Consider the following 27288-nt stretch of genomic DNA (forward strand, 5'->3'; position numbering starts at 1 on the left):
ATTAGAGACGGGTACCACCAGTATCCCCTCTCCACTTGCTAGGGGGGGAATGGGTAGTTGATTAACCGCTCTTGCCAGGTAGTTATTAACTATTGATATGTTAATTGGTTTTTAATGTATTTTATGGGGTTTTATACTGTTGTAACCCGCCACGAGCCGCAAGGGAGTGGCGGGTAATAAATTCAATAATAATAATAATAATAATAATAATACTTCCCCAAGAACTGCACTTGGTATGTAAAGTTGCCCCTCTTTACAAAACAGCCTCTTCTTCTCTTGTAGGCTGGAACGGAGCTGTGGGAACTCACTATGCCCTCCCAAGTCCTTCTGCAGCCATCCTCTCAGGGTGGAGCCTAATCATGATGCCTTACTATGAGTCACAGCGGCTAGGCCCAGGTGGGAGGGGCTGAACACTGAGTCTACTATCGGGTCTGGCTTATTTTCATGAGCATCCGCCAAGAAATTCAATTTGCCTGGCAAATGTTCTGGGTAAACGAAACGCAAGAGAATTCTGCCCACCAGATCTGCTTAGCTGTTAAGATTACACAGTTGTCATAGGGCTAATGGCGCAGAGTGGTAAGGCAGCAGGCATGCTGTCTGAAGCTTTGCCCATGAGGCTGGGAGTTCAATCCCAGCAGCTGGCTCAAGGTTGACTCTGCCTTCCATCCTTCTGAGGTCGGTAAAATGAGTACCCAGCTTGCTGGGGGGTAAATGGTAATGACTGGGGAAGGCACTGGCAAAACACCCCGTATTGAGTCTGCCATGAAAACGCTAGAGGGCGTCACCCCAAGGGTCAGACATGACTCGGTGCTTGCACAGGGGATACCTTTACCATTACCATAGGGCTTAGAGGTTCTTACGATCAGACCATACCTCTAAAGGAGTCGGGGACCCCTCTAGCCAGTGCCTGTAGTTGGATAGAGCTAACTTGATGGGCACAGTCTCTTTCTTCCAGATAGCCCAATTCCTTTCAGTCTAGTTAAATTTCTTGGAAATATAGTCCAGTGGGTGTAAGTGCCCATCCGCCCCCTTCTGGAGGATCATTTTCCCCATTGCTACATCACTTGAGTCTACTTGCAAGGTAAAGGGCTTTGCGGGGTCTACATGTCTACATTTGCGGGGTCACTGGCAGTCTTCAAGCAAAGGTTGGATACACACTTTTCTTGGGTGCTTTAGGATGCTTAGGGCTAATCCTGCGTTGAGCAGGGGGTTGGACTAGATGGCCTGTATGGCCCCTTCCAACTCTATGATTCTATGTTGTAACACTGGCTTTGAGGTAAAGAATCTCCTGAGTTCATTAAAAGCAAACTGGCATTCCCCTGTCCATCGTTACGGGGTGCATGGTCTCTTTCCCTTTTGTTTTCAACAGTGGGAGCACAACCCTGGCAAAGTTCAGTATGAAGGTTCAGTAAAACTTTGTGAATCCTAGGAAATGTTGTAGCTGTTTTCAAGTGCGGGGTGCCTCCCAGCTCAGCAAGTCCTTTACTTTATTGGGATCCATGCCCAGCCCTTGTGGCGATATCCCCCCAAAAGTCTAGACTTTACTTATGAAATTCGCACTTAGAGTTTGGCATACAAATGGTATTCCTTTAACCTCCCCAGCACTTCCCGCACCAAAGCCACATGCCCCTCTATAGTCTCAGAGTATAACAAAATGTCAAGACTCCGTTATACAGCAAATCATGGAGTACCTCCTTGATCAAGTTCATAAACACGCAAGTTGCGCTAGATAATCCGAATGGGATAATAAGATACTCGAACTGTCCCAGAGGGGTGTTAAAAGCTGTCAAATGTTCATGCCCCTTTTTAATGCGCACCCAGTAATAAGCCTCTCTGGGACCCAATTTTGTAAATACCTTTCCCGTGTCCAGTTGGCTCAGCAAGTATTTTATTAAGGGAAGAGAGTATGCATTAGAATTAGAGACTGCGTTCAGAACCTGGTAATCCATGCAATGTCTCAACAAGCTGTATTTTTTATGAACAGGACTGGGGTAGCCATGTGGGAGGTTGTGGAATGAATGAAACCTCCAGCCAGATTCTTGGGGACTCATTGAGTAGATTTTGTCTTTGGGTAGCAATTCCCACAGTTTCAGTTCAATCGCCCAACTGGTCTTCTGATGGGGAGGCAGTTTATCACACTCCCACTCTTCGAACATGTTTCTCAAGTCCCAATACTCCTGAGGGAGCCCTGCATCCACCTCCTTCCTCACTCTGGCATGTCTCAAGTCCCAATACTCCTGAGGGAGCCCTGCATCCACCTCCTTCCTCACTCTGGCATGTTCCTATGGTGGGCTTGACACCCTGGGTCATTGAAGGTGAGCATCTGCGCCCGCCATCATACACTGGGGTTATGCTTGCACAACAATCTAGACCTAGCACAAATGGGAAGGCAGCGTGGGGTGCGATGACCGGCTGGATGCTCTCCCAGTGCTCCTCTATGTCCAAGTTCAATGGAGCCATGTGATTTACAGTTGTGCATCCCTTGGATAATTCTCCATCCATCTGGGTGAATCTTATGGGGCATATTAGAGATTCAAATCAAACAACTGAACCACCTTATCTTTTGTATAAATGTTTTATTATTATTATGATTATGCCAATAAAAGTTTTTGATTGATTGATTGATTGATTGATTGATTGATTAGAGGCTCCCGCACTACCCTCAATGCCTTCACCATCTCAGGGTTGAGTAGAGTTCTTGTGCACCCACAATCTAGTACCCCCTGTACCCTGACCCGTACCTCAGTCTGTGGATCAGATAATGTCACTGTGATCAGGAAAGGAATGGGTTTTACTGAGTGATTGCCCCTACCACGGACCTGTTGGTGGGGCTGTCTCATGACGGGTCGGCCCCATTTCCCACTGGCTTGCAGGAAGCCACCTCCTCTGAGGAGTCATCCGAGGAGGAACTCTCCATGGATTCCACCAGTGGGTTGAGGAGTGCCTGGATGGTCTTCTTGGCTGGGCTGGCCTGGCCGTGGAAGAGGGAGCCGCTGCCTTGGGCGGTGCTTTTGGCAGAGCTGGACCTGAGGTGGTTGGCTTCTTCACTTTCTTGGAGGTGCATTTGGCTGGGAAATGGCCCTGGCCTCCATGCCCCAAGCACAAACCCTTCTCCTGGTCCTGGGCATCATAGGCCAGGTGGCTTCAAGGTGGCTGCCCTATGAAGGATGCTGGGCCTCTTCGCCGCCTTCTCCCCAGCATCTCTGGCATTCACCAATTCCCAAATCCACATCCTGCCCTCGATCTCCCTGGCCAGCTGAATCTACCCCATTAGGGTAGCTGGATGCACTTGTCCCAGGCACTGCTGCAGCAGGTCTCTACGGAGACCATCTTGGAAAGCTTGAACCCAGTTGGACTTATTCCACTCTGTTAATCAGGCTGCTAGGTGTCTGAAGTTGCTGGTGTACTGCGATACTGTCTTAGTGCCCTGGCACAGGCTGTGAAGCTCTTCTCATGCAACATCTCCTCCCAGTGGGTCCTCAAACCAATTCTGGAATGCTTGTGTAATCCAGTGTCCTGGGTGCTTTGAAATCAAACAGGCCCACATACCATTCTGCGGCTTCTCCCTCCTGGAAATTGCCAACGAAATGGACCCGCTCGACCCCCTCAGTAAACAAATAACGACAGTCCATCATATAGCCATGTAGCTGGATCAGGAAATGGACCAACTTGCTTGGGGAACTGTCAAACTTCACAGAACCTGTGAGTTCTCCTCCGTGGCCCTGGCTCTGGGACCGGAATGGGGTGTGTCTCCTCCCGCTGCACCCTTTGCAGTGGCGGACGTCTTTGGAGTGATGGGAGCCAGGGTCCTTGACGTTGGATCTGGAACCACCAGTTCTGCATCCCTGTCCTCCGAGTTGTTTATCATCCTATTTGTCTGGGATCATTTTCCCCATCTCTGCATGGAATTGCCGGCCCATCCTCTGGACCTTCTTGCCCTTATTAGGGCTGCTAGGAGGTCAGTAGCCATATCCAGTTTACCCTGCATATCAGTCATATCCTTGGCAGCCCCAGTTTCCACATCTACCTGGCCACAAGCCCCTCCAAATGACCACCCATGGGGCTCCTAATCACAGTGTGTCACGGGCCATTGTCCCCTCCATTCAGTAATGTGCTGCAAGGCCATGCTCCCACTCCATGAGGATGTGATCAGGGCCCTTGCCGCACCTGACTTCCTCCGGCCTCAGGCGGCCAATCAGCTCCACTGTTCTTTGGGTGCGTCCCAGGAAGCATCTTCCTTCTTGCACTCTGTGGCACTGTCAACCTGGGTAGTAGATGAAGTAGATTCTGTGGCTAATGCTGGCTGCATGTGGAGACCGGGTTGTAATCAACAGGGAACACGAGTTCTGTCTAATCATCATAGTGCTCCATTTCCCAATAAGCCAAATTTCTGTATAAGAAAGTTTCTCTAATCAGGTACAAAGACATCCATACAAAGCATAGACAGGACTGGGGCTGCAGGTTTGTGATCAGCTATATAGAATGCAAGAACACCCCATTCCTCTCTCCCTAAGACCAAACAGTGATAAAAATCAAACTACAAAGGGGTGTGTGTGTGGGGGGTGGGTGGGAAGCAGGATTAAAGGGTCGAGGCCTGGCTGTGGGAAAGTGAGGGTTATAAACCACAAACAACATTGAGGTGCTAAGAGCAGACAACTGAAAAGCATCACAGGAGAGGCAACACGTGACAGCAGCAATAATCAATCATGGCAGCAATTCCAGGGGGATTCTGACAGCTGACCATACCTGTAACCCCTAAACTTCTAAAGAGGATACAAGTGTAAATCTTGGCACCCATCGGATGACTGAGAAATGCATCAGTCCATGTTGTAATCCAAAGAGGCCTTCAGAGTTCATTTCTCTCTTAATAGTCAGTCAGTTGTCACGACAAGTCTCTCTTCAAAAGAAATCTGCCAGGATGTTGCCTGTGTCACCAAAAAGGGACTGCAGGAGAGATACACGTCCTTCTTATCTGGGCCAGTGTACTCTATGGTTATTCCTTGTGATGCCAAAAGTAACGTTAGGAACTCACATGATATTTCAATGGATAGTATCAGATCGCAGATCTTCATGAGGTAACCAATGCTTTATAATTCATTTTAAAGTTGTCAACATCAAATAACTCCCCTTTCAAGTCTTCAGCCAAAAGAACCTGTCCACATCTTTAGTTGTTGTTGTAATAAGATTGAGTAATAAGTATAGGGGATTTCTTCTTTGGCTACTTGGAGGTCAGTGCACTGCCCTGAAAGAGGCACTGATGACCTCTGCCAGGACCCATTTTGAAAGCAGTCTCAGTCTATGAGCTGGGATTCCCCCCTCCCAGGGACATACTACTTTCTTATGTCTCAGTGGTTAGGTCTGCTCTGCAAAGGACCACTGGAGAATGGAAGATTTGTTTTGCTTACTGAGAATCTTCCAATGCAGTCATTTTCTCGATGGAGACAGATCTCTGTCATCTGGAGTTCCGTGGTAATCCTGGCAGATCTCCAGGTCCTACCTGGAGGCTGGCAACCCTAGGCCTGGCAGCAACCTGTTACTTAAAAACATCCAACTAGGCCTGCTTGCTTCCTACTGTTCAACAGGCTAAATAAATTATCTGAAGCAGTGGTCCCCAATCCCCAGTCCAGGGACCAGTACCGGTCCGTGGATCAGTTGGTACCGGACCGCGGCTCCTCCTCGTCCTCCTCCCTGGCTGCTGCCTTGGGGGTGCCCTGCTACTCTGTCGCCAGCTCCCCTTTGGTGCTCTCCAGCGGCCACCATGACTGGGGCTCCCCCTCGGCCTGGCACTGCACAGCTGCTACTGGCAGCGCCCCCCAGTGGGCGGCGGAAAGTCAGGGGCACAGCGGGAAAGCAAGCAGCAGCAGGGGCTCAGGCGGCAGCAGCAACATCCCTCGGCAAAAGACTATCCCCCCCCCCCCCCCGGACTCAGTAAAATTGTCAAGTGTTGGCCGGTCCCCGGTGCTAAAAAGGTTGGGGGCCACTGTTCTAAAGTATTTATTCATTTGTTTCTTGCTGCAGAAGTTCACTGGGTGATTTTGGACCAGTCACTGACCTCCCAGTGCTGTTGTGCAGATAAAAAGGAGAGGAAAATAATGTATGCTGCTTTGGTCCCCAGGGTGAGGCCAAGCAGGGTATAAATGAATTATTCATAGAATCATAGAATAGTTGGAAGGAACCTTATGGGTCATCTAGTCCAACTCCCTGCCCTGTGCAGGACACTCACAACCCTATCGCTCACCCACTGTAACCTGCCACCCCCTTGAGCCTTCACAGAATCAGCCTCTCCGTTGGATGGCTCTCCAGCCTGTTTAAAAATTTCCAAAGATGGAGAACCCACCACCTTCCGAGGAAGCCCGTTCCAATAAGAAACCGCTCTGTCAGGAACTTCTTCCAGATGTTTAGACGGAATTTCTTTTGAATTACTTTCATTCCATTTGTTCTGGTCCGTCCCTCTGGAGCAAGAGAGAACAATTCTGCTCCATCCTTCATATGGCACCATTTTAAATACTTGAAGATGGCTATCAAATACCCTCTCAGTCGTCTCCTCTCTAGGCTAAACAGACCAAGCTCCCCCAACCTTTCTTCATACGTCTTGGTCTCCAAACCCCTCACCAGCTTTGTTGCCCTCCTCTGGACACGTTCTCATTTGTCTACATTCCTCTTCAATTGGGGTGACCAAAACTAAATACAGTACTCCAACTGAGGCCAAACCGTGACCTGGACATGATACTCCGTTTGATACAGCCCAAAATCCCATTTGCCTTTTTAGCCACTGAGTCATACCACTGACTCAAGTTCAATGTATGGTTTGCTAAGACTCCTAGATCCTTTTCGCACATGCTACTGCCAAGACAAGTCTCCCCCATCCTATATTGGTGTATTTGGTTTTTCCTACCTACATGCAGAACTTTACATTTGTCCCTATTGAACTTCATTTTATTCAGTTTAGCCCACTTCTCGAGCCTATCAAGATCATCCTGTATTCTGTATCCCCCTCTAATCCCTCATCCAAATCATTTATGAATATGTTGAACAACACAGGCCCCAGGAAAGATCCTTGGGGCACTCTACTTGTCACTCTTCTCCAAGAAGATGCTGAACCATTAACAAGTACCCTCTGGGTACGATTCGTCAACCAGTTATTGATCCACCTGACAGAATTAGGATCCATACCGCATTTTACCAATTTGTGAACAAGAATATCATGTGGAACCATATCAAAAGCTTTACTGAAATCCAGATGAACTATGTCCACGGCATTCCCCTGATCCAGCAAGGTAGTCACTTTCTCCAAAAGAGATAAGGTTGGTCTGACTTGCGAAACCCATACTGAGTCTTAGAAATCACAGCTCTCATACATATTATTATGTATTCAATTTCTCTACTGCCCTATTGGGCGGTATGCAGATCAAGATGGGAGGAGGATAAAATGTTGGTGAGTTAATAGCTGAGAAAGAGCAAACTGGGCAGGGACCTGGGGCACTGTAGAACTGAGCAACACTTTTCCTAGGCGGAGGCCGTTGGGGGAAAGCTTCAGACGGGGGGGGGGGGGGGCAGAAAAGCAGATTGGCTGTTTGATAGGAAGGAGACGGGAGTGTCCAATTCACACACACAACAGAAGCTGAGGTTTTTCTCTGTCTCCCCAAAAGTAACAGAACAAGTTTGAGTCAAGTCAGGCCCGTTTAAGACCACTGAAGTTTAATGTTATCAGTTAGTTCAGAATGGCCTCATGAGAGGAATTTGGAATTCACAGACAGCTCTAGAGGTCAGGCTGGCATAATCAACTGAGCTTTCATGATGTTCTTCACAGAGGCACTTTATCTGTGGAGTCATGGACTGGAACTGCAATGGCCTTTGGCTCCCAGAGAATCAGGCCTCCGCTGGCGTCTCCTGTAGTCCTTCAAGATGTTGTGAAGATACCAACAACGTGATCCCAGTTATCGCCATGGCTGGTGCAGGGAGCAGTGATGTTCTGGGGAGGAAGCAGATGCCTTATCTTTTATGAGCCTCATTGTCCTTTCTTATTTTCTTCTCTTACGGCTGTGATGCTTGTCTTCATCCCTATAATAAATTAAACACACTGTTATAGAAGACATTTATGTCTCCACTGGATGCAGCAAACAAATCCAAAGTATCCCTAAACGAGCCCTTTAATGACATAGATCAGGGCAAGTAATGAATCTCATGAAATCACAACAGCAGCTTGGTTGACAAGACAGTTAAGATAAAAAGGGGTTAGCCACTCCATCATGTAGGGCTCCTGATGTATCAAGAGAAATCCCGACATTCTGGTCTGTCACTGTTAACTTCCACAGTGGATTCTTACCATGATATCGTAAGCCCCCAGATACCAGCCTTGCATAATTGCAGAGTGGGTGTGTCCCTAGCAAGGGGCTTCCAAGGGAGAGGTATCAGAGGTGGGTTTCTCATTGCCTTCCTCCACAGTGTCCTCCTTGGAGTCTTCCTATTCAGGTTGGCTTCCAAAATCAAGCCACTTTTCGTCCCAGCTTTGTATTCCAAGCAAGACTTAATTCTATGTTTAACAACACCGTCTCAGTCATTGTCAGCAGAATTGTTTTAAGGCTGGGATTTGGGGCAGAAGGAATACTGTAAAGGACACATAGCAGCATTACACGAAGAAGAGAATGTGCTCCTCTGGATTCATACTAAACCAGTGTATGGAGGACACCGGTTACTTCCAGGCCAGCCCTTTCTTGTCTTTGAACCTTCTAACGGGAATCCAACAGGCACAGGGGTATAAGGACTCCACCAAGACACGGAGGCCAATGAAATGACACACCTCCCTCTGTTCCTTCGAGAATCCCCATCTCGCTCTTTCTCCTGACTCTTTCTTTGTTTGCCTGGACTTCTGCTGGGGTCCTTCCTGCATCTAGAATGAAGCACATCCCTTGAACTTCCACAGGACTGTCTTGAATCAGTCGATGCAGATCTACGCTCTTCCTTGCTAAAGAAAGGGGGGGAAACATTTATGGAAAATGTTTACAAAGGATACAAATCCCTTAACTGAAAAACAACAGCTGGTCTCCTTCCAAAACCCCAAACATAAAACAAACATTTTGGAAATACCCTTCCCTGACTCCTCCCACAGGATTGCCAATGCAACGGCCCCTTGAGGTGGTGGGCCGTGGCCTGACTCTGGGTACCAACCTTGGACTTCCTTAGGTGGAAGCCTCCCCAGGGCCAAATTGGATAACGCTTCTGCGTCCGCATGCAGTGTCCTCAAGCAGCCAGAGAAACGGCTGCATGTTTCTCCTAGAACAGCTCCCCAGCTGCCCCACTCTCAGTAAGCCATGCCAGCTCCTCATATAACTGGGGGCAGGGTGCTTAGCAGCAAAAGACAGAATTGTTGTGTTGCCTTTTTTCCTTTGTGGAAAGGACTGGGTTTAAATAAGATGTTACCAGGCAAAATAGCATAGCTCTCAAAAGAGCCAGATTCAGCAATGGCAGGGCTGTTATAACCCTGTAGTTTCTGCCATGATTTTAGATTGATTGTTTAGGTTGCTAGCATGTAGGGTTAATCTGACCTGTTGGCCATGTTTTACAGCACTGATGCTCCTTCCTGCATTCATTCCTCCTACCGTCTCCTTGCATCTCTCATCCCTTCCCCATCTATCTCTGTTCCCCTCTGGAATGCAACTTTGGGATCTCTGTCTGGTTGTTGAGACTATTTGAAGTCTTCCCTCTTCTCCTGGGACCCCACAGGAGCATGTGTGTGTGTGTGTGGGGGTGTGTTAGATGCTGCATCCCATTCCAATTCGACAAAGCCAGGCTGAGTGGCCATGCTTACTCAATGAAAGAAATCTTTTGCTTCAAATCAAGCGCTTGCTTTTCTGTGTAACTGAAGATCCTCACAGGCCATTGTCCCATGGATGCTTCCCTTTCTGAGACCGACATCTAAATGTTCCAGAGCATGCTTCCTTGCCCTGGAGAATGCTGATTGGTTCACCTGGAATCTGTCCTGGACTCCCTTCCAGCCCACCTCCACTAACAGCTATCCCCCAGAAGTGGGTTGGAGATGGCAGCAGGCAGCACAGATTGTTTACTTGTAAAATATTATCTGTACATTACACACACTCTCTCTCTCTCACTCAACAGATCTCATAAGACAGTAGCAACATACTCTATGTGAGGTTATGCTACTAGTCCATCACAAATGACGCCACCTCCAATTCTGAGCACCAGTATACATGCAAGAAGGAGAGTTTTTCAGGTGCTGATTTTTACCTTCCTGAAGATTTTGCTGAGAAAGTCAACCTTCCATCTTCACCACCTTTTATGTTCTTGTTTTCTTCCTGCCAATGTGTGGCAAGTTCTTCCATGTGCACCCCGATTACATCCCGGATCACCTGGGCAGAGATTAAATATACTGAAATTAGTCAGCACAAGAGGGGCTGTGAAAAGGAGGAAGAATCTGGAAATCCCCACCTCTCCGATACCCCAGGCTAATTTCCCGCCACTCTTTTCTTCCTTAACTGACTCAAGCGCTCAACATTCCATGCTCTTGGGGCATGAAAAGCCCTCACTAGGCCATTCCCCAACACCATAAACTGACAACATTCCTCCATCCTTGAGCTTCATCTCAAGGATGTAGAGCAGCTTTTTCCAACCTTTGGACCAGGCAGGAACCTCAGAAACATCTTTCAGGCCTTGAGGTACCATAGATGTCAAGTGGCTGTGCTCCCTGCCACATCCCCAGATGCAAATGCAATATAAACCAGCCTCCCCATCTCCTCATCCCACCCACTTTGGTTGCAAAGGATGCATCAACAACAATAACATCAACCCCAGCAATCTCCCCACCTCACTCCTCGCTTGTTCTCTTTCCCCACCCAGAGATGGTGGCAGCAGGGGAAGGAGGAGGCGGCACAGAAGCCGCTGCCAGTGAGGAAGGAGCAGGACGGGCCAGGTGTGTGTGTGGGGGGGGGGGGGGAGGGACCCGAAGCTGGCATTACTGATGGGACGTGCCGGCCAGGGCGGTGGAGCAGAGCTGGCGTTGATGGGCAGATGTGCTGCTTTGGCTGTCTCGCTAGGAACCCCCATGCTGCAGTAACAATGAGGGGCTCTCCCCACACACTGCAGCCCTGATGGAGACTCCTGACTTGCCGTGCAATCCTAAGAAAATTTACTCCAGTCTAAGCTCATCTATTTCATTGCGTTTAGACTGGAGTAACTCTTTAGGATCACGCTACAAGTCTCTGGGTGGTCTGCTTTCGTGACAGATGGGGTGGGGGGTCAGCTGCTTCACTACTGGGGTGATGCACGAGTGGGGCTGGACAGGAGCTCTCTAAAGTTTGGGGGTGGCCGCAGGTGTGGGCCCTTGGAGATGGCCAATGCTGCAAGAGGGAGCATATTAAGCATTTACTGACCAATCTAAACACTTTATAATGTGGAAATGTCACTCAAACTGAAAAATACTTTGGAGCTCTGGCAGACCCTGAGCTCTGACCCAAACTCCCCAACCGCAGCACTCACCTCTGTGTAGGATTTCTTTGTTATATGAACATTTTTTGCTCTATAGGACTGCCGCCGTCTTTTATAATCCCGCATCTCTGCGAGAATTTCAAGGTGGGATTTTGGACCCTTCTGGCCATCATCTATTGGATGTTGAAGCAAAAATAGATGTACTGTTTTACTTTACAAAAGAGCAGTGCTACAACCATAGTCAGCTTGGGGGGTCAGGGAAGGTGATGTGTCCCTCCTCCTTTTGCCAGTGAAATGCAGCAGAGGGCTGTGGCTGACCCCTCTACCCTTTTAGCAGATGCTAAATTGGGAGGCCTGGAAGCCATTTCTATTTGCCGCAGGCAGCTGGGCAAGTGCAAGAACTGCAGGCTGCTGCCAGCCCCCACTGTCATGTTCAAAGTCTCCTTCTCTGGATGTTTCTAACCAGAGGCTAGAGAGTCATCTGACAGGAATGCGGGTTTTATGGCCTTAGGCAGAGGGGAGTGGGTGGGCAGGAAGGGATGGGCCAGGGTTTGTCTCTTGTGGCCCTTTCTGGCATAACCAGGTAATCGCTAATCGCCACTGTGTGACGGGAGGTGAATTCCCTCCAGGCCAGGCTGGATTCTGAAGATTTTTGGAGGTGGTGGTAGGGATCACTTGGGCATGAAATTCGGGTCACTGTGAGTAAGCAGGTAGTCGAGAGTCCATGCACTGTGCAGGAGGTTAGACTAGATCACCCTGGACACCCCTTCCAACTCTACGATTATATAATGCTTTGTAAGAATTAAAGCATGTGCAGAGGCAAATATAGCCAAGTTGCTGGATTGATTATCATTAGCAATCCAAGGGTACCATAATGTATTTATAACAAAAGCAAACCCTCAAAAGAACATAATTAAAGAGAAATAAATGTCCCAAACCATGTGCCAAAACCTCTCTTCATGTTTTGCAAGTTTGGCATCTATTAAAAAATACTCCCATAATACTCTCCACCCCAGCCCAAACCTTGGTTCACTTTTGCTGCCAAATCGACAAAGAGATCACTGTCATTTTCTGCCAGCTGGGATCTTGATCTCTGGTTCCGGGTTTCCATGAGGACATAATTATAGAGTGCAAGGCGATCAGCTTGGGTCAGATCACAGATGGAACGCTTGTGGTTTTGTGGAACGTCAACAGGCAAAGTAGAATAAGCACCTAAAGAACGCATAAAAAGTTGACTCCGTTATTGCAAGCCAGTGTTGCTAGCCAGAGGGGCACAAAGAAGGTTTTGGAAATTCAAGATCCCAGTCTTGAAGAGAAAGCTAGAGGATGAACTGAACTTTTCAGGAGAACCTTCGCCATTAAGACAATCTCGGCACATAGGTTTTTCTCAGGAGCTGACTGCTTGGTACCACCTGTAGTTCAGGTTGGAAGTGACTAACAGAATGAAGGTGCTGCATCTTTCCTTGCAAAATGCAGTTTGATTTGATTGCCGTCATAACTGTATATCCTCTCTGTGGGCAGGACTCAATATCAGTTTTGTATGTTTACTGATAACAAATGAGGAAGGCACAGAGGAAGGTAAGCAGGATGGAAGTAGTTAACCACTTCCATACTTACCAAGTCTTCCTTCCTTGGCAAATCCCCCTGCCTCCAGGCCTGTCCTCCTCCCAGCTGGGGGGGGGGGGGAGAGCTGCAGGTGAGGCTCTGGCAAATAATCAGCAGGCAAATTAAGCACGTGCCTTCTGTCTGATAGCTGTTTCCAACTGTCCCAGAATAAGGGATTTAGGAGTTTCTTTAAAATGTCTACATGATACCCCACACCCACCCAGGCCTTGCAGGGCAAGAAGACTTCTACGTAGCTATGCAAATTTAACGATTTGCAGCTGGATTCAAACTGTACCCAATTAACTCACAGCCTCCCAGACTTGGTTCTCCATCTGTAAAAAGGGCTACAGTAACAATCCTAGTGGAAGATGGGTTGCAATTATTATCAACATGAAAATTTGCATATTGAAACAATGCTATAGTTGCAAAAATAAAGGTGCTGGACGGTTTACAGCCTGGCTGTATCGTCATGGGCTAGGCTTATTCTCAGAGTGAAGAATGAACAACTGAGCTTCAGATATGCAAATACTTCTACAATGCTCTAAGACAGTGGTCCACAACCTTCCGGTTGCCGCGGACCGCTGCTCCGGAGTGGCAGGAGAGGGCGGCCCGGGGCCCCGCGCACGCGCGGCAGCCCCAGTGCAAACGCGCATGCGTGTTTGTGCCACCGCCATGCCAGCGACCGCGGCTCCCTCTCCCGGCCCCTCCGGGCCGCCAGCAAATCGGCCGCCAAAGCGGCTGATTAGCTTGCAGCTCGGCAAGCTTCTCTCCCCCCCCGCCTCCCGAAACAAGAAGCTTGCCGGGCCGTGAGCTAATCGGCCGCTTTGGCGGCCGCTTTGCTCGCGGCCTGGCGAGCTTCTCGCTTCGGGGGGGGGGGGGCGGGGAAGAGGGAGCTGCGGCCCGGCGCCAAGGCCAACGCGGCCTGGCACCAGGCCGTGGCCCACGGGTTGGGGACCACTGCTCTAAGAGGAGATATAAACATTGATAGATGAACCGTCCCATATCAGAATGTTCTCCAGCACATAAGGCAAGGACTGGAACCAAGAACGGAACTTCAGGGACTTTTGCAACCTCCACTCCAGCCTGCATCAGGACAGTGGTGGTGGATACCAAGCAGTAGGAACCTTCTGGCACCAGAACCTGGCTTCTCTTTACCTGGACAATAACTTCCACTGTCTGTAGCAGCAGCAGCTTGTTTAATTATGTGGACTTGTAAATTCTTATCTGTAGTGAGTAAGAAGAAAGTGTTACCTATGCAGCATTCTACGTCTTTGATATTTACAGAACTCAGATAAAATGTAAATACATCTTTAGTTTTTGATGCCTGAAATACAGAAGATGGAGGAGGAGAAGAAGAAGAAGAGTTGGCTCTTATATGCCGCTTTTCTCTACCCAAAGGAGGCTCAAAGCAGCTTACATTTGCCTTCCCTTTCGTCTCCCCACAACAGACACCCTGTGAGGGAGGTGAGGCTGAGAGAGCCCTGATATTCCTGCTCGGTCAGAACAGCTTTATCAGTGCTGTGGCGAGCCCAAGGTCACCCAGCTGGCTGCATGTGGGGGAGTGCAGAATCGTACCCGGCATGCCAGATTAGAACCTAACCACTACACCAAGCTGGCTTTGGTGCACACAGGGAGCTAGCCAAAGTTTTTTAAATGCTTTTGCATGCTGAGCAATGTTTACAAAGGATAGACAAATCTCCAACAGCCAGAAAATATTTTAACTACCTGTATTTGCCGGCGTATAAGACGACTGGGCGTATAAGACGACCTCCCAACATTTCCACTCAGAATATAGAGTTTGTTACATTACATTACAGTACTATGGGCCACTATGGGCAGCTATGTCTATCCCAACTGAAGGGCACCTGGCGTAAAGGTTGACCCCCCCACTTGGAGGCATGTTTTTCAGGGGGGAAAAGTAGTCTTATACGCCAGCAAATACTGTATGTTCTGTGGTGTCATGCGTGGGAATGAACCAATCACCTTCAAGACTGAGCTCCTGAAGTGCAATTTTTGCAAGTGAAGGTAGAAAGGTGGAAGATCATATATTGTTTTAAAGCAGCTCTGAGATTAAAATTATCTCATGGTAAACCAAGGCTGTGAGAATATGTGACCCCTCAGACTTTTAATTCCAGGAGATTATATAGCTAACTCACCCATTAGAACAGAAGGTATCTTCACTTTTTCATAGAAAAAAGAAGAATCATACATCTCAGCCTAGAAGATAAGATACAACAAAATCAAGCCATGCTGTAACGATCTGTGTGATTAGTTGATGCAATGTGATCAATGCTGGTTTTCCCACAGTTTGCAAAAGAAAAGGAGAACTGGAGAACGGCTTCCATGCTCGCTACCGGAGGACATGTCTGCTGGCAGCAGAAAGTAAGCAGGGGTGCCAACTCGTGGTTCTTTACATTGATGTTTGTGAGCACCCTTGCAGGAATGCCTGGAATGTCAGGAGATGCACACAAATTACTTTAAATCATGCCTGTACTGCCACACAAGACACACATTTCGATTACTAGTTCAACGCCATAATTCTTGAACAAGCATACGTACCAACTGGTTGCTATTACAGTAAAATTACAGTTGCTTGCAACTATACCAATCATGTGAACCACTTAGGATGTAAGAAACAGAACTCTGTACAGGTGCATGGCTATGAAGCATCATGATATTTAGAAGGGAGGGAAGAAAGTAAAAGTCAGACCTACAGAAGTCCAGTGTCCCATCACACATGGACGCCAGCACTAGAGACTGGACAATAAAAGGGGACCTGACAGTTTGTGGCAGAGCAGCAGCACAAAAATGTGGACCCTCATGAACACATGACTTTTAGACAGAAAGGAAATAAAACCACCTTCATGGTTTGGACCAGTGGTCCCCACCTGTTTTAGACTATCGGCAGCACCACAAAAATTATCCATCCTTTTGCAGGGAAGCTATAGAATGCACTACATTCAACAGGGATCAATGTAAAGTTCTGAATTTGGGTAGGAAAAATCAAATGTATCATTATAGGATGGGGGACTCCTGCCTTGGCAGTAATATGTGCAAGAAGGATCTAGTGATCTTAGCAGAGCGTGCACTGAACATGAGTCAGCAGTGTGACCCTGTGGCTAAAAAGGCAAACGGGATTTGGGGCTGTATCAAAAGGAGCAGAGTCCAGATCACACCGTGTGATGTTACCACTTTATTCTCACTCAGAAGACGCCATTCAGTTTCTTGCAGGCCCAGGGAAGTGCCGAGCAACACTCTGGGGTTTCCTTCAGGCCAGACGAGCGCCAGGGATTCTGGTGTTGTTGTTTTTTTTTTGGGGGGGGGGCGCCATTTGGGCATGCCGCTGAAGGCCCTGCGGGGGGGAGGGAGGGAGGGGGGGAGGGCAGGTGCTTGTGGATTTCCTGCAGGGGGTCGGGGAGATTCTACGTCAGCCTCTCCGTCCAAAAGGGGGGGGGCACAACAGCGACAGGGCGGTGGGAGAGCGGAAGAGGCGGGGGGAGGCCGAGGGGGAAGCTAATAATAACGGCGGCGGCGGGCATTTCACGGCCTCCTCCCCCTTGCGGCGCCAAGTGAGGCGACGGGAGCGACACGTCCCCCCCCCCCGTCCCAGTGACCAGGTGACCATTCTCCTCCGTCCCCGCCCCCCCCCCGGTCTCCGTGGAAACGGCGCCCTTCCGCTCACCTGCTCTGTCTGGTCGTAGCGGCGCCGCCGGAGCGCGCACGAGGCCTCGTGCCGGGCCAGGGAGCGCGCGAGCACCACGTGGTCGGCGTCGTACGCGCACACCGCCCGCGCCGCCTGAGGGGGAGGGAAGGGGGGGAGGGGAGGGTCAGGTCCCGGCGGCGGCGGCGGCGGCGGCGGCGGCGGCGGCGGCGAAGGGGGGGGTCCCCTCCTCCCCCCCTCCCCCCCTCCCCTCCTCCCCCCCTCCCCCCCTCCCCTCCTCCCCCCTCCCCCCTCCCCCCGCGGGGCCTCCTCACCGGGTCCCCCAGCCACACGGCGGCCCGCGACGCCATCGCTCGGAGGAGAAGACGCGGCCGCGGAGGGGCCAGGGGGCGGGGCGGGGCTCGGCTGCGGCGGCCAATCAGAGCGGGGATCCGCCCCTCGCCCCGCCCCCTCCCTCGGCCTGGCCGCCTTCCTCGCCTGAGGGCCCCGCCCGGCCGCAGCGCTGCGTCCCCCTCCCCCCTCTCCCCCCCCTCCCCCCCCCCGGGTCCCGGCGGGCTTCTTTGGGGCGGGGGCGGGGAGCGGCGCCTCAGGAGGTCCTTGTGGCCTCTCCCCCGCCAAGGCCGACCCCCCGCTCGTGCCCCCCCCTGCCCTCCGTCTCCGTCTGCGGGGCCCGGCCTGCGCCAGGCTCCGGCCTTGCCCAGCCAGCTAGCGGGGTCGGCCGAGGGCTCCGTCCTGCGCCCAGTCGGGCATGGCTCCGTGGCTTCCTCGGCTCCCCGCCGGGGCCTGGATCTCGGCCCTCCGTCCGCTCCACACCCGGGTGCCGCGTGCGGTATGCGGCGGGCGGGTCGGCCAGAGCCCCCGTCGACGCCTTGGAAGCCCTGGAAGCCCCCTCGGCAGGCCTGCCCCGCCCCCGGGGGTGCAAGGGGGGGGGGTCCTTGGGAGGGGCCCTCGGGCAGGGCCAAGGCCGCCTTCAAGACACGGGCTCCTGGCCCCAAGCAAGGCGGAACTGCCGCCCCGTGGGTCCATGGGAGATCTTGGGTAGGGTCAGTGGAGCCGCGACCCGGCTTGGCTGCCGCCCTCGTTCCGCAAGGTCCTGTCCGCTTGCGGGAGGCAGACCAATGGCCCCTGGCCGCTCCCCCTCCAGCCACCGCGGGGAAAGACACACGCGACGGACTTCCCGACGGACGAGACGCCCAGGTGTTGCGGGCATTTGGTCTCTTGGAGGGAGGGTTTCCCAAACTCTGCCCTCAAGTGAGCAAATGTGCTTCTGCGCTGAAACTGGTCCGGAAATTTCTTGAGGCTTATCCCAACAAGCCCAGTCTGCAGCCGCCTTGAAGTGATGGGAGGGTTCTTTGAATGTTCCATGTCGGTCTGTCGTCCTTTTCCTGGCCTGGAGCTGGGCCCCTCCACTCCACTCCACTCCACTCCACTGCACTGCACCCCTCCCTTCCCGCTCCTCGTGTGTTTATGTCCAGCATGGCCTGAGAAAGGCGAGGGGTCTCTATGAGGACATCCCTTACAGCAGCTAGAGGCCGGAGCCATCTGGCTGGGCTGCCTCGCCTGGCTGGTTCCACTTTCCACACTTCGGAGGTCAAACACTTTGGCCTGGGAACCACTTTCCCCCACTTAGATGGAATTTAATGCAGTCTTCATTATGTTTAAATAAATTTAAATGCTGATGCCATGTGTGTCCATCTGATGGAAATTGCTGGTCAAAGGACCCTAAATAAATGAACTGGATTGAATGTAGTCTTCATTAGGACATTCCCTTGTCCTTACCATTACCTAGGATATTATCTAGTTGCTCATCTTGTAAAGTCTGGAATCTATTAGAGGTATTTACATCAGAACCAAATAAATTATCTACTGCAGTGGTCCCCAACCTTTTTATCACCGGGGACCACTCAGCGCTTGACAATTTTACTGAGACCTGGTGTGTGTGGGGGTAGTTTACTCCTCTACTCTCAACCACTGCCCTAATGCTCTCTGATCGCTATGGTAATGTTTAAACATCCCTTCAAAATAAGATACAGACACACCACAACAACGAACATAAGGAACATTTTATTTTCATGGAAATTTTAACTCAATGACAAATCAATGGGAACCTTGAACTTGTTTCTCTGCAACGAGATAGTCCCATCTGGGAGTGATGGGAGACAATGACACCCAAAGTGTGTTGCAAAGGGGGGGGGGAGAAGGCGTCCTTTGCGGCCCACCTCCAAATTAGTCGATGGACCACATGTGGTCCGCGGCCCACAGGTTGGGGATCGCTAATCTAGTGCACTATGTTTAGATAAAGGAGAATTTATTAGATCTAAACGGCAACCATTCTCCCTGCTCATAATTGCGAACAAATAAGACCAAGTATATTAAATATTTAATTTAATTCTTACCTTTCTTTCCTTCATTCCTCCTCTCACTGTTCCTCTTCTACCCCTTTATGCCCTTTTCCCAACTTCTCTATCACTCCCTTATAACAAAATATCCTTAAGCAGGTATAGCCAAATTAAATCAATTAATACTAAAATAGAGGATTTCAGGTTAAAATTAATATAAATTTTATTTCTGTTTCCATAATTAAGCTCCGTTACTGAATATCCTAACATTGTTAAAAGTTAGAGAACAGTTAAAAAAATAAACTAAAAGAATAGTTGAGAAAATAAAACTGTTGGAAACAGTTAAAATCAAATTGCAGAAAGATACAATTGATCAGTTAAAACTTAAGGTTAAATAGTTTATGACTCAACCTTAAAGGAGGTTAAAGAATTTTGTTGTTGTTAGGTGCGAAATCGTGTCCGACTCATCGCGACCCCATCGACAATGATCCTCCAGGCCTTCCTGTCCTCTACCATTCCCCGGAGTCCATTTAAGTTTGTACCGACTGCTTCAGTTACTCCATCCAGCCACCTCATTCTCTGTTGTCCCCTTCTTCTTTTGCCCTCGATTGCTCCCAGCATTAGGCTCTTCTCCAGGGAGTCCTTCCTTCCCATGAGGTGGCCAAAGAATTTGAGTTTCATCTTCAGGATCTGGCCTTCTAAGGAGCAGGCAGGGCTGATCTCCTCTAGGACTGACCGGTTTGTTCGCCTTGCAGTCCAAGGGACTCACAAGAGTCTTCTCCAGCACCAGAGTTCAAAAGCCTCAATTCTTTGACGCTCGGCCTTCCTTATGGCCCAACTTTCACAGCCATACATTGTAACTGGGAAGACCATAGCCTTAACTAGACGCACTTTTGCTGGCAGTGTGATGTCTCTGCTTTTTAGGATGCTGTCTAGATTTGCCGTAGCTTTCCTCCCCAGGAGCAAGCGTCTTTTAATTTCTTTGCTGCAGTCCCCATCTGCAGAGATCTTGGAGCCCAGGAAAATAAAATCTGTCACTATCTCCATTTCTTCCCCATCTATTTGCCAGGAATTGAGAGGGCCGGATGCCATGATCTTTGTTTTCTTGATGTTGAGTTTCAAGCCAGCTTTTGCACTCTCCTCCTTTACCCGCATCAACAGGCTCTTTAGTTCCTCTTCACTTAATATAAGTGAATGAATGAATCCTTTCTAATTATATATGTTAAAATAAAGGTTATCTCTCAAACAACACAGCTGCTCTTTTCAAGGTCAGTATTATTAAAGCAGCGTCTGAGAAAAATACAAAAGCAGAGTCATTCCTTTTGTACTTTTGATCCTTTTGAACTTTTGTTCCTTTTGAACTCCAACAGTCATTACCTCCCTAAGCATAATTTAACTTCCTAAAACATAATGAAAAATAACTGAATACCAGGCAAGAACATACTATTCTACCTGCCTGAATTCGGGTAATCGTACTCAAATGTTTTCTTATCAAAGCATTTTTAATTTTTCAAGAATATGTTGGTTTATTATTTTAAAAGTAACGCAATAACATCTTGATTTTTAAATATTGGTTTATTCTTCATCCAGTATATGCCAAACAATATTACCGCTCCTGCCCATTCCTTTCACTTTAGAGGGGAAGCGGTGGAAGCACTTAGGACTGAATGTATGCAAATCTGCAGGCAAAACTTGAAGAAACAACCTTGTGAATAGAAGGACAGACATCCAGTAAGCAAAGCATAGAGTTCTAAATATAGATCAGTCAAATGCAGGATAAATAGGCATTTAAAAGCACAATCCTATTAAATGCTTGATCTCTAAACCTGCCTTTAACTTCACATATTTATACAGCTCAGTTTAAATAAGGTTCCAGACTCTGCAGCTTTCCCCCATCTGTGTTGCTTTGATGGAAGAATTGTTTGTTTGTTTGTTTGTTTGTTTTTAAGGCAGAAAGATCAATGACACTCTCTGGGTTTAACAAGACAAAATCAGAGTCCAGTGGCACCTTTAAGACTCGCTGGGTTTGTTGGATTGTTCAACAATTTAAAGTGATTTATTCAAACATGAAAACTTATTTTATATCCCAACAATGCTTACAGCTTTGCTATTTTTAAATGAAATTCTTTGTTCCTTAGAAATACTAAATGGAAATTAAATTTAGAAGAATCTGAACCCTGCATAATGTGCCTGTAGAGGAGAGTGAATTTACTAAAAAATAAATTCACAATTGTTATTATGCATGCATGCATGTCTGTCTGTATAGCAGTCCCTGGGGAATATGTCTTTAATTATGCATATACGTAGCCTAAAATAACTGGGGCACACTTTGGGCCAGGATTGGAGGACGACAAGAATATTATGGAAGCCATAATTGCAGCCAAATTAGTTAACAGCAGAAGAAGAGCAAAAATGCCTAGGAAAAGGAAACAAGTTAAAGGTGTTCTGGGATTTCAAATTATTCGCCTGCCAATTAGTCATTCTATTTGCTGGTCCATAAAACCCAATATGAACAGCTATATATAAACTGCTTTGCAAATGTGCCCCTAAAGTTGACATGCTGACTTGAGCCTCCGTCTTCTGGTGATCGGATTAGGAATCCCTGCCAGGAACGTTCGCAATGTGCCAGCTGCTTTGCCCCTTACGGCGGCCGTTCACAAGCATTTGCTGGCAATGTGGTTGACTAGTGTGGATTTCTTCCTCGGTCTGCCAAAGTGCCCCAGGGGTTGTCGAGCTGTGAGTGACCTGTTTGGAGGCAGACAATGGGAAGGAATTACCCTCTGCTCTTCTGCTGTCTCCAATAAATCTGGAGAATTTGGATCACACCAGCAAGATTTTATTTTAACCACACTTAAAAAAAAAAGCTTTGTTGGTCTTAAAGGTGCCACTGGGCTCAAACGTCATCCTTCCTGTTGTCTGTGACTCATAGTGCCTGAAGCCCAGGGCCACTTGGAACAGAGAGCCCTGTACATCCCAAGTGGGCTGTGTTGGGCTTGCATATGGTATCCTGTATATTGAGGGGCCCTCTTGTCTTTTCTCTTCCAGCTGTGTCAGGACTTTGGCATATTGGAATCCCTTTTTCTCCTGGACTGTATGGCCGTGATTCATTATACTCGGTAATCCCCTTTTCCTTCCAGACCTCAGTGGGGGCCTTTAGGTGGACGTTGTGTGTAGTTTGTTGTGAATGGCGCGCATCGTGCTGTGATCCTTCCTGGGTATGTTGTGTGTTTCTTTGAGAATTTTTGTCTTGAACAGTTTCTAATTCTTATGTATGTTCTGGTGTGAACTTTTGTAGAAATACTGCTTCTTAGTTAGTAATCAAATAAACTGTGCTTTGATGTTTTGATGTCAACTTTTGGTGAGAACATAATTTAAATTCCGGAGTCATCCCAGCTACGTTTTAGGATAATTTAGATGTGCGCATTTTGTTGTAAACTTATTTTAAAGAATAGTTGCTAATTCAGGAGTAAATCCAGCTGCTACGTCCTGTAATACTTTGAAGAAGATGTGAATGTGTTTTGTTGTGAACTTTTTGTAGGTGAGCATTATTTCTCATTCAAGGGAGAGGGGAGTTTAGGATAATCTGCACGGCCCTTGCATGGGCTTCCTTGTGATCACTTGTCAATGAACTCCATTTCGAATTCAGGAGCCAAGCCAGCTGCTGGAGGAGATTTTGCTTGGATGTTATGCCTGTTTCCTTGTATACTTTTCCTAATCCATAAAGGCGCGGGTGTCTCAGGGAGGGTCTGCATTGTCACTCACTCTGCCTCCCCGCTCTTTTGTCATGCAGATTTGCACCAGATTTGCTTTGCACGTGGCGCCATCTGCCCCCTTTGCTTGGGACGGTCTCCTCTCCCTCAAGGCTCTCTTTGGATCCCTGAGGAAAAAGGCAAAGCAAAAGAAAAACATGCACTGTTCCAGGTGGAGAAATGGGATGCAGCCACAGGTAGAGCTCCTTGCCTACCCCTGAGGGGGCCACCAGCCATGGGGGTCCTGTCTGGGGATGACCCAGGGCTTGGGGAGTGCCACAGCACCCCGACAGGGAAGCCACCCACAGGTCAAGGGCTGAGGCTTGCTGGGTCTGGAGGGGCCGAGGAGGACTGTGGCGATGGCAGCTCAGCCAGTCAAACAGAGGGCAGTGGAGCAGAAGAGAAGGAGGAGGACTACGAGGACCTGGAGGACTTCTTGGAGCTGCCTGACACACGCAGTGTTGCTTCTGATGATTCATTCTACCCACCACTGCTGGGCGATGATGATGACGATGACTGGTCTTTGGGGGAGTCGGAGACAGACAGCCTGGAGCCGCTCAGCCTCTTCCGGGCCTGCTGCTCGAACAATGCAGTCATCTTGAGGGCGTTGATCCACCAAGGGCCTGAGGAGGACGAGGTGCAAGAAACCGACTGCAACAAGCGGGTGAGAGGTGGGGTGGGGGGGACAGCTGTTGTTAAATTATTGTCAAACAAACAACAAAACCATTTACGTTGGAAGCACAAAAGCTTTATTCAGCATCCCCAATCTTCCGTCTTTCCCTGGTTAAGGGAGAAATTCCATTTCAAACAAACTACAAATAGGATCTGACTCCAATGGTAACAAGTGAAAGAAATTTTACTTACAAAAATAGAAGCACATTTACATGAATTAGTCATGTAGATATTGTAAACAGAGGTTAACTTACTGCAGTTGCAAGCCCAGGTAACCAAGAGAAAAGAGGCCTCACATAAGATGAAAACCGAAAGCAGGCAATGACCAAAGAGCCTCCGCATCTAACCCATGAGAGGGTGGGGCTAATTGCCAAGTCAGCCCGAGAGGGAGAGTTCTCTTTGCATGCAGACTTCTCATATCTAAGGCCCCTCCTTAATATTGGATGCAAGATCTCAAGTTTCAGCTTATCTTGCAGTATTTTGCATCCCCTGATAGAGGTTTGGTCAGGACACCACTCACCATCTCTACTGTTGAACTCGACTCCAGTTCTATTGTGCTCTTCTCTGTTAGGTTGTGCGCCAAGTGAAACATCATCCTAATGTGCTTAATGCTTGTAGCCATTATTTTTCTGGCTGAGAAAATCTTAATGCAGCTTTGGTTGTCTTCTTCAACTGGACCTCCAGACTCCTTTAGTACCTGGTCTAACCACAGGAGTTCTCTGCATGCTTCAGTCTTCAGACTCCATGGAATAAAAACTTTCTGTAGTTTGCTTTCTGTGGGCCCAGAAGACTATTCCACCTCTATATAAGAACGAGTGCCTCCTTGCGGATGTATAGTCTTAAGTTCACTGCTTTCAGCTAAGATCAAGTATGTAGTCTCCACCCCACTCTTCATCCACGTAACCTACTAATTTTGGCTTAGAATCATAGAACAGAGTTGGAAGGGACCTCAAGGATAGATCAGCCCCCTGCAGAATGCTGGAGGATGGCAATTCTAGTTTCAAATCTAAAGTTCCTTTCAGAGATCTAGCCACCCTCTTTACTGCAACCCACTCTTTCTTTCTTTCTAGGCACACTTACCTTTCTACTAAGGATCCTAACACTGGTTGCAACATTGAATCTACTAATTCTGCCTGGGTATAGACGTTTCTCTATGGTGTTTCTGTGCTGATTGTCTTAAAGGCTCACTTGTTTGGGGGTTCTTAAGAAAGTCAGTCTCCCGAGGTGTTACCACCATGTTGGCATTTTCTAGAAGTAACATCTGTAAGAGTTCAATTATTTTCTGTCTCGTGGACCATCCTCCTCCCTTTCAGCTTATATGCTCAGGCGGTACGAAACAGCTAGCTCCTTAATTTCTGCTTCTCTGTTTAGGCACTCTAGTCCAGTGGTCCCCAACCCCCAGTCCGGGGACTGGTACTGGTCTGTGGATCAGTCGGTACCGGGCTGCGGCTCCTCCTCGTCCTCCTCCCTGGCTGCTGCCTTGGGGGCTGCTCTGCCACTCTGCTGCCGGCTCACCTTTGGTGCTCTCCGGTGGCTCCCATGGCTGGGGTTCCCCCTTGGCGTGGCACTGCACAGCTGCTGCTAGCAGCACTGCCCAGCGGGCACCGGGAAGTCAGGGGCACCGGTGGGAAAACAAGCAGAGCAGGTGGTGTAGCGGTGGTGACGTCCCTCGGCAAAAGACTACCCCCCCCCCGGGCCTCAGTAAAATTGTCAAGTGTTGACCGGTCCCCGATGATAAAAAGGTTGGGGACCACTGCTCTAGTCTACATTCAGGGCATAATATATCAGCATACATGCAGATAAAAGTACAATGTCCACTTTTGTGTTTAGTGTATAGACATGCATTCACTTCTTACTTATTTTATTTATTTGTTTGTTTATTTATTTGGATTTTTGAAGCTTTGCACAATGAACGTTGTATGTAATTTTTCGTTCCAGGCATGTACTGTTTGTTTTAGTCCATATTGCCCATTCTGCAGTTGGCAGACTATATTTGGTTGTTTGGGGCCTATAAATTGTCCTGGCTGTTCCTGGATCTCCCCATGAAGAAATGTTGTCTTTACACTAGATGTTTGACCTGCATCTTTCTGGACACTGCGGTGCTCAAAAGTAATCTGATTGTACTATGTTTCATCAAAGTCCTGAACATACTTGTGTGAAAAACCTTTAGTGATTAATGTAGCTCTGCAGCATTCCACATCTCCATCTGCATCTTGTTGGCCCTTAAATACCCACTTTTGCATCCATTAAAATTCTTTCCTGGTGGCAGCTTCATCAAGATCTACATGTTATTTTTGCAGTCTCCTCTTGTGCTGCCTTCTTCCACCTACTGGCTGCAATTGCTGACACTTGTTGTACTTCCTTCCAGGTAGAAAGCAACCTTGTGAGGTAGGACATGTACTTTGTTTGGTCATGATGAGCATCAGAGGCATGGTCCTGGATTTTGATCTGCAGTCTTCTCATTTTTGTCCATGCTCTGAATGTCTGGCATTATTGCTTAAGAATCTGCCTTCCCAAGTTCTTTGGATGCTTCATCACCGCACACTGCTTCAAGGTCCAAGAGCTGGTCTGTCTTTTCCAAGTCCCTTCTCTACAGACTTTGCTTCCTTGGAAGTGAAGGTTTATATGATGTGATATAAACTTATCGCCATTAACTAATTGTAGCATTTGAGGCTCTCTTCCAAACGTTTTAGAAACTATAATCTCTTGGAGAATTTGTGAACTTTTTTATCTGAGCAAACAATCTTGAGAAATCATCCAAAAACCTTAAAAGACATCTATTTCCAGCATTTGATGCTACATGTACTGATCCAAGGACATCACAATGAATTAATTCTAATGACTTGTATTTGGTAATCGTCTTCAAATACTTGAAGGGCTGTCATATAGAAGATGGAGCAGAGTTGTTTCCTGTAGCCCCAGGGGGACGGAACAGAACCAATGGTTTGAAATTAGTTCAAAAGGATTTTTGGCTAAACATCTAGAAGACTTTCCTCAGTGGAACAGGCTTCCTCAGGAGGTGGTGGATTCTCCTCCTTTGGAAGTTTTTAAGCAGAGGCTAGATAGTCATCTGACAGAAATGCTGATTTTATGAACTTAGGCAGATGGGGAGTGGGTGGGCAGGCAGGGATGTATTTGTCTCCTGTGGCCCTTCCTTGCACACCCAGGGAACTGCTTATTGCAACTGTGGGATGGTGGGTGAATTTCCTCCAACCTCTGGAGATTGGCTCCCGGAATGTGGATGGCTAATCTTAAGAATAATTTAATTACATTCAAAATTAACATGTGACCACTGGGAATCACCTTCTTCGTCATTTTATTACTATTTTCATATGTTTTGTACCATATTATCTGTGTGGCTGCACATTTCTATTGTAGACCCAGATTCAACAGAATTCTAGCACACAGAATTTACTAAGTTTACTCCGTCACCTCACTCCAACCATAAAGTGAATACTTCTTTGTGTCTCGGGCATTATTGGAAAAACCTTGGGACAAGTTTGATACAGTAAATTAAAACAGTTATAACGTTGGGAAACATTGTCTTTCTGCTTTCTTATTTGTCTGTGTATGAATGGGTAATTACCAAAGAGGAAAAAGGAGGATTTTAAAAAATGTGAATAATCTTTTGCTGCTCAATATTTTATTATCTCTGATTTCTAAGCACGAGTTTCACAAGAACAAGTCATATCAGACCAACCTTATCTCTTTTTTTGAGAAAGTGACTACTTTGCTGGATTGGGGAATGCTGTAGACATAGTTTATCTGGATTTCAGTAAAACGTTTGATAAGGTTCCACGTGATATTCTTATTGACACGC

At 48.1% G+C, this 27288-nt stretch overlaps 2 protein-coding genes across 7 annotated transcripts in view; one reads left to right on the forward strand and one right to left on the reverse strand.

Annotated features, from left to right (window-relative positions):
- Nucleotides 1-7667: 7667 nt before the first annotated feature.
- On the reverse strand, nucleotides 7668-17949 carry SNRNP48 (small nuclear ribonucleoprotein U11/U12 subunit 48). The gene is made up of 9 exons (XM_077310951.1): nucleotides 17023-17949; nucleotides 16730-16843; nucleotides 15204-15264; nucleotides 14203-14271; nucleotides 12466-12654; nucleotides 11494-11615; nucleotides 10246-10367; nucleotides 8801-8965; nucleotides 7668-8061 (listed from the first exon to the last, which is right to left on the reverse strand). Exons 1-9 carry the CDS (start codon nucleotides 17056-17058, stop codon nucleotides 8022-8024), a joined length of 918 nt encoding a protein of 305 aa, XP_077167066.1. The 5' UTR covers nucleotides 17059-17949; the 3' UTR covers nucleotides 7668-8021.
- ANKRD33B (ankyrin repeat domain 33B) overlaps nucleotides 17764-27288 on the forward strand; it is a 47936-nt gene continuing 38411 nt past the window's right edge. Inside the window, exons 1-3 of one of the 6 annotated variants that reach the window (XM_077310946.1) lie at nucleotides 17764-17905; nucleotides 22093-22163; nucleotides 22838-23460. In XM_077310946.1, the coding sequence (XP_077167061.1) occupies nucleotides 23032-23460 (429 nt within the window). In that variant the 5' untranslated portion in view covers nucleotides 17764-17905; nucleotides 22093-22163; nucleotides 22838-23031. The other 5 variants (XM_077310945.1, XM_077310947.1, XM_077310949.1 and 2 more) reach the window with 5 other exon arrangements.

The sequence above is a fragment of the Paroedura picta genome, chromosome 14 (genome assembly GCF_049243985.1).
Source record: "Paroedura picta isolate Pp20150507F chromosome 14, Ppicta_v3.0, whole genome shotgun sequence".
Classification (NCBI taxonomy): domain Eukaryota; kingdom Metazoa; phylum Chordata; class Lepidosauria; order Squamata; family Gekkonidae; genus Paroedura; species Paroedura picta.